The sequence below is a fragment of the Gavialis gangeticus genome, unplaced genomic scaffold, assembly GCF_001723915.1.
Source record: "Gavialis gangeticus isolate Ggan-Ray unplaced genomic scaffold, GavGan_comp1, whole genome shotgun sequence".
Lineage (NCBI taxonomy): Eukaryota > Metazoa > Chordata > Crocodylia > Gavialidae > Gavialis > Gavialis gangeticus.
The window spans coordinates 16,851,298-16,858,853 of record NW_017729025.1 but is presented as its reverse complement, the minus strand read 5'-3'; the positions used below and the strand labels follow the sequence as shown (position 1 = coordinate 16,858,853).

The following is a 7,556-nucleotide window of genomic DNA, read 5'->3' as shown; positions in this document are numbered from 1 at the left end:
GGTTTCTGAGCACACTTACCCACTTGCTTCACTCAGGGACTGTTACCCTTTGGGCCTGGAGGATCGTCCTCTTAAGGTACGACCGTCCCTCATGGACTCCCAATCTCCTCTACCTTCTGGGCCCTCAGTGCCTTCCCCACTAATCTCGGAAGCTCATTGAAGCTGGCCCTTCTGAAGTCAAGGGCTTTAGTTTTGCTATAAGCCCTTGACACCCTGTGCTGGATACTGAATTCCAGCAGGTGATGATCGCTATTGCCCAGGTGGTCACGCACCTGCAGTCCCCTCACCAAGTCATCCCCAGTATCCAGGACCAGGTCCAAAACGGCGTTATCCCTAGTGGGGCTGTGCACCTCCTCGATAAGGTGAAGGTCCTGTAATACAGCCAGGAACCTACGCGAGCGGTCAGACCTGGCAGTTTGGCTGCTAGAAGGCAGGCAACAACCAGAGGTAGGGAGAATCTTGGGGATAGCTCTGTCAATGTGGGGAGGCAGAGTTTGGGTCGAATACAACACAAGTAGTAGCACCACGACCTGCTGCCCGGGGGGGAGTGAGTGTCCCCTGTGAGACCCTGAGGCCCCAGTTGTGGTGTGAGGTAACCCCAGCTCCCCATGTCCATGGAGAAGGACCCAAAGAGGGGGACCCTGGGATAAGAGTATGGGTCATACATCAAGGCTTGCCATAGCTTCCCCTGACTGGCCCAGACGGGGGCCAGGACCAGGAGGGTCAGAAGGGCAAGGAGACCCACCAAGAGGGATGCCCAAGAGCCAGGGGCCTGGGGTCCCGACTGGCCTGGAGGTGGTCTGGGGCTAGTGTGAGCTGAAGGTCCCAGTGAGGGGACCACACCCAAAGGGGAACCAATGGCAGGGCGATATGTGGCCCAGTATGACAACGGCAGTGTCCGCCTGAAGGGAAGAACCCAGGTGGGGTCCTACAGCAGGATTCTGGGTCCCATCATGGAGGACTGGAGTGTATGAGAACATCATGATGTCATCTGTGAGGCTTGGGCTGCGGTGTAGGGGAGGAATGGAGCCACAGATAGTGTCCCCTAGCAGCGGGGCAGAAAATGGGCAGCTTCCTGCCTAATTACATCTATTAATTAATGAATTGAGACCAAGGTGTGGCGGACAAGAAGGCGGGCGGTTTGCCCAAGAACAGGTGGGTGGGCCACGCGGAGATAGGCCCCAGTAGGCCCCCTTTTACACACCTCCATAAGACTCCGGATAAGTCCCAGTCCAGCTCTTCCCCCTGGTTGGGTGGTCAGTAGTGGACACCTACCATAAGGTCCCTTTTGCCATGCCCCCCTTGTAGTTTGACCCACAGTGTCTTCGCCCGACCCTCCTCTAACCCAAAGCTAATCCTTGATGATGTGAGTTGCTCTTTGACATAGAACGCGACCCCCCCTCCTTTCCTCTCTGTCCTGTCCCTTCTATACAGGGTTTATCCCCAAATGCCCACCGCCCAGTCGTGGATAGGGTCCCACCAGGTTTCTGTGAGCCCTACTAAGTCTGGATTCTTACTCGCAATCAGGAGGCACAGTTCCTCCTGCTTGCTCCCCATACTACGAACATTGGTGTAGAGGCACTTGAGGTCTCCTGAGGGTACACGCGCCTCCCCCCTACTCCCCTTGGGAGTGGGCACACAGCCAGAGTGGGACTCCCCAACCCCTGCCCCTGCCCCACTCCCTCCTTCACTGTGGGGGCCTTGATCTTCCCCCCCACCACATCCCTTCCCTCCCCTACGCCCCTTCCCCACCACAGACTTACTGGCAGGGCACTGCTCTCCAAGCAGACTGGCTGTATTCCTGTAAATTGGCTGTTGGATCAATATTGACTCATATGGCTGGTTAATAATCAGCTATTGGTATTGGCCAAGAAAATCTTTATTGGTGAACTCTTACTTGTCAAGCATAGTGAGTTCCTAATCTTTGAGTGGGAGCTCTTATATCCTTACATATAACAAATAATAATAGTAATACTAAATGTTTTCCTTGTGCCAGTGATCCTGTCTAAATAAATCAATATTTACCAATAACATATAAGGGTTTCATACCTCCTGAGTTGAAAGTATATCAGTTGATTGGAGAAAAACTTTCTTTTCTCCATTTTCAGAAGGAAGTATGCAGCTCCTGGAGTTTAAAATCAATTTCAGTTTAAGAACCAAAACAACAATAAAACACAGAGAAAAAAAAACTAAAATTATGTATCAAAAGATTAGAACCAAGCATGAAGAAGGTGCCAAAATACAGTTTAACATTACATATTGGTTTCTGAAAGCTGGTGTTAAAAGTACACTTATGCTTGGGGGTATGTTGCACATCATAATCCTCCAGTGAGGGGGATAATCTACATTTCTTAATTTTATAAAGCTATGATACATTGTGCAACCAAACACTTACCCTTTTCTAGATGGCTGACCCTTTCCAACACAAGAAGGAAGAACTGAGCAAATATCTGTTGCATGTCTTTCAAGCTCTTCTTGCTTTTGTTCATAATCCTCAACTAGTTTGTTTGTTTCTGGGGAAGCTTCTTCTGCAGTCAGTCTTTGGCAAAATGCTTTAAGACCTTGTAAACAGCTGTTAAGCTCTTCCAGGCTGCCTTCATGAGAAAAAAAAGCCTAAATGAAGAAAAGCAATATAATGAATACGCGTTCCGTTATAAAGAAGTGATTACTTTCATGCATTATGATATTTTGCATTCTTTTCCAATACACATGCAGTTTCAACTGAGGCTCTCAATCCACTACAAAACACTGATTTTCAAAAAATCACTTGGTGGTAAGCAAGTAATTAGCCCCATTCTACATGCTAAGGCATTATGGTACTTATTTCACCATATTCCAAAGAGACCCAGAATGGAAACCAAGGCTAGGGACAGATATTCAAAAAGCCTGAGCCTGACTTGATTCAATCTTTGCATCGTGGTCTAATCTAGCTAGGCTAAATCACTTTGTAATTGCACAGACATCCCAGAAACAAAGGCACATGCCTGCAATGGCTAAGGCGAGAAGCCAGGGAGTGCTAGAGCAGCCCTCCCTTCCCTTGCAAGCACTGAGCTGAGGGGGGGCGTGGCTAGGCCCGGGCAAGATGCTCTGATTCTCAGTGCTTATCACCATATTAAGAAAACAACAGAGGGACATTACCAGCTACCTGTTGATTCTGCCTGTTGATTCTAGCTATTGATTCAGAATGAACAGTAGCCAGCATGTGGTCTGCTAGATAATACACAGACACCTCTCTACAAGGCATAGGGGAGGAGGGAATTCCTGCTTAGCAGGGAGTGGTAAGGGGGAGGGGGAGCAACCTGCAGTCTTGCCAGAGCTGCAGCCAGGGATCAGAGGGGAGGGGCCAGCCCTGCTGTGGAGCAGAGCCCTGCCCAGCCCAGCGAGATGGGGGAGTCTGGTTTATCTTAAACCAGCAAGTTCAGACTTGCATTCACCAGCTCTAATACTGAACAACACTTCTTCAGAGTCCTGAAACTTTCCTATTTTCTGATGAGTTTACTTGCCTTATTCCAATTTTAGATATTTTTAGGTGGGCGTGTCTATGCATTCATTAATGCACTTTAGGTAATGTGCATTAAATCTAGTACCTCCAGCCACTTTTACATGTGCTTCACGAGTGTGTGTGTAGGGGGGAGGCAGTGCTTTAATTAGAATGGCTCTGTGAGTCGCTATAATTAAAGCACCACCACACTATCAGTGTCTCCGCGCTTAAAAATAGCAGTGGGTGCACTTGAACTAAAGCTCATTTAACACAATATTTTTAAGCATGGGGATGCTGATACATGAGATCCAGGAGGCTGCCGGAGTGTGGCAATTGGTATGCTCCAGGAGACTCTAATGCACTGGAATTCTAGCATGTTGGAGCAGCCTACGTGATCGTGTGTAGATGCCCTCCATTGTGAGGTACTACACAAATGTTCATTAGTCTATTTTAATGTTCATTAGCTAAAGAGCACAGTTTTTTGTGACGCTTTTATGCACATTAAAAAAGGGTAATGTGCATTAAAATGCACATGTAGATGCACCCAGTGTGTAGAGAAGTTGCTTTTTTCTCTATTTAAAATGCGTTATCGCCATTACTTAACAGAAATGCATGGCTTTACAGCACTTTAAAAATGGGCACAGTGCTTTAAATAAACACTTTTTAAATGAGGTATTAAATTTGAAGTACTGTATTTACAGCACTTGAGCAACTAGGCCTGTGCGAGTAGGCAGCTATTCAATCCAGCTTGGATCCAGCTGCTTCAGATGCCAGCGATCCAATCCGGAGCTTCAGACCGGGTTTCCGCTTCAATCCAGCCAAAGCGGCTCCGAAGCTTTGGAGCCGCCTCAGAGATCCGGCCATAGGGTATAATGGGGAATCAATCAAATATCTATAACTGTTGTTTTTTTGTCTGATTTGGATGAAACTTGTAGGGGTGGTAGCCTCTACTGAGAGCATGAAGCCTGCCAAGTTTCAAGAAGATCAGTGCAGGGGTTTGGGGGAAACTGTACCCCAAATTCTTGAAAGCAAAACTCATGTCATGTGTATATGTTACACCACAGTGGGCTGAAAACTGCAGGGGTAGTGGCCCCTGCTTGGGCCACAAAGCCTGCCAAGTTTCAAGGAGGTAAGTGCAGGGGTTTGGGGGGAACTACACCTCAAGCTGTGGACAAGCAAAACTCGTGACATGGGTGACACTGTGTGTGTTAAGGCACAGCTGGCTGAAAAGCTGATTATAAGCTTCTTCTCCTTATCTATTTGTTTACTGAGTTTTGAAAAAGTTGTATTAAACTTCTCTATGTCAATATTCATCATCCACTGCATATAGGATATGATTTCATGATGAACTTCCTGCAAAACATAGAACACAATATCTCAGCAGGATTGTCCACTAATGCAATGATGGGTGGGTGAGCAGGGCATGAGCTCCAGGTGCTGCTTGAGAGATGGGGGATGCCAAAATGGAGCTAGGGAGTGCCTCACCCTCCCACCCACCATTTTCCCCAGACCCTCCTGTTTCCCTACAGCGACTCTTGCTCCAGCAGTGGGGAGGACAGAGTAGCAGCAGCAGTAAACAGTGTAGGAACAATAGGTGGAGGTTTGCTGCTTTATCCATATTTTACAGACAAAAATCAGTGTTTAAATGGTCCCAACATGTGTTGGCAGCAAAAAAAAGGAGGTGACTTCTCCCCTCAAAGCAGCAAACCTTCAGCCACTGCTTCTGCATTGTGCACCCCCACCCATCCAGGACACAATAGTGCCCCGTTACACCTCTGGGATGGTCACAGGGAGACAACAGACTACAAGGCAAATACAACCCTCTGCAAATAAATTGTTTTTCTAGGAACCCATATCTGAGGACAAGTGGTCTTACATACCACTTGTATGTATGTTTTCTCACCTCCCATCTTCTGCGAACATTTCTGATCTTTTTTTCCAGTACTGGCTTTTCAAAAGCAGGTGAAATATTTTTCAGTTGTTCAGCAGCTTTCAAATATTTGTCAAGAATATTAGTGTTCAAAATGCTAAATGCCTCCTGCAGAAAACCAAAACAGAATGGAACTTGTGTATGCAAAAAAAAAAATTAATTACCATAGCATAACTATGCATGCAGCCTGACATGGATTGTAATACTGAGCTGCAATGACAGAGCACCAGACGGTTTTATACCCCATACCTGGGTAAATTGGCAGGGTCTGGTACAAAGGCATTCCCAAATCCTGGACACCTGAAAAAGGGCCAGAGATACCTGTATAGTCCCGGCTCATTGGAAAACACAGGCACTGCTCCTAAAATACACCCCCAAAAGCACATTCTATATCTTAGATGTGAAGACAAGGCCCATCTCTCTGCCCATGCAATAGAGTGTCCCTGTGTACTTCCAATCCCTGCCAGGGAGCACAGAAACGCCCCTTGAAATTTAGTTCAAGGCCAACATTTTCAAAAGTGACTGGTGGTTTAAGGTGTCTCACTTGTGACTACCTAAGTTGAAGTATCTCAATTATGGGCTTGGAAGGACTCTCAAGTGTTATGTAGTCCAACCCCACTGTATAGAGGAAGGATTCACCTAGAAAAACCATACCAGAGGGAGGATTAAAAGGCTCTGGGTTTTCTGGGGGGGGTGGTGCTCTGAACTTCGTGAGAATCAGGCCCCTTTAAGGCGTCACAAGGTAGGCAGCCATAATAATATAGGGGTCAACTTTTATAGTCACCTTTAAAAATCTGGTCATAGAGCTATAGCATGTGGTACAGGACAGGATCAATGCTTACTAACCCACAAGCAACCTGACTGGGCACGTCCACACGTGTGTGAACGTTTGGTTCCCTGGGGACAACTAGCAACAGTCTACCATGCACCACAGCTACCTGGCCCCAAGGAACGCCCATGCCACACATGCTTTGGTGCGTGGCAAGATGCCCTGGGTAGGGGAGGCTGGGGCCAACGCTGTGCTAGCCCCAGCAACCTTATCTGGGGTCCTGGGGGCCTCCCAGGGCTGCAGCTGGGGTGATCTTGCGGGACAGAGCCTGGCCAGCAGCTGCAGTGTGGCTCTGGGTGGCCTGGCTCCGCTTTTCAGCAGTGCATGCTACCCAAGCGTGCGCTGCTGGCGGGGTTTTTCTACAATTTTTTTTGACGCCTGGGAAAACCACAGAAAAAAAAATGGAGCAGTGCACGCTTGGGTAGCATGTGCTGCTGAAAAGCAGTGTACACTCAGCATGCCCTAGAAGCGTGGAGCACACCAGACTGTGCGGTATGTGGTGCTGCAAACGTTTTTTGCAGCACATGCTACCACTTTGAAGGCATTGAAGCCATATTAATAAAGAGAAAGGGTACTGAAAGGATACTTTCAGTTATGTGAAAATAAAGAAAGTGCATGTAAGAAGGAGTAAACACTCAACTATACCCCACGTTGATGCAATTTTTTTCATAATCTACAATAGGGTTAGATAACCCCTCTGGCACACATGGCAGAACATGCCACAAAAAGGCATTTTACTTGGCACACATGCCTCAGGGAAGGGCCCAGGGCTACGCTGCCACAACAAGGATCAGGCCCTTCATCTGCCCTGGGCACACCAACATTTTATAAGTTGAGCTTGTGGTTGTTTTTGGCACTCTGCCCAAAAATGTTGCTGACCCCAATCTACATTAGCTTACCTCCTTTCAGGAAAACCAGGTCAAAGATAGGTGCAAACCATTATTTTTGTATCGTATGACCTGGGATTCAGGCTTTCCACTTCCCATGGGAAAATAGAGAGAAACATGGATTTTCTTCTTTAAAGGTGAAAAATTTGGAAAACTGCGAGTTTCGCATTGCAGGCTGGCAGAGTTCCAGCCTGCAAGGGGCTGCTTGGGGCTGGGGGGAACGAGAGGAGGGCAATCAGAGGCAAGGGGCACCATGTGCACGCACGCATATGCACATGGCTGGCAGTAAAGCCAGGCAGTGGTAGACAGCAGCTCCTGCAGCTCCTGGCAGGTAAGTTTATGGGGGTGTGGGGGGAGTAGAGGCAACATGTGGGGGTCACAGTGGAGGGCATAGGTGATGTGTGGGGGAGCACTGTGGGGGGTACAAAC

At 47.7% G+C, this 7,556-nt stretch overlaps 1 protein-coding gene across 1 annotated transcript in view; it reads right to left on the bottom strand.

Annotated features, from left to right (window-relative positions):
- Window positions 1-7,556, bottom strand: part of SYNE2 (spectrin repeat containing nuclear envelope protein 2) — a 352,391-nt gene that overhangs the window by 261,946 nt on the left and 82,889 nt on the right. The window contains exons 21-23 of the mRNA XM_019518445.1: window positions 5,385-5,519; window positions 2,396-2,613; window positions 2,050-2,125 (exon numbers count right to left, since the gene is read on the bottom strand). Of these exons, the coding sequence (XP_019373990.1) occupies window positions 2,050-2,125; window positions 2,396-2,613; window positions 5,385-5,519 (429 nt within the window). The remainder of the gene's footprint in view (window positions 1-2,049; window positions 2,126-2,395; window positions 2,614-5,384; window positions 5,520-7,556) is intronic.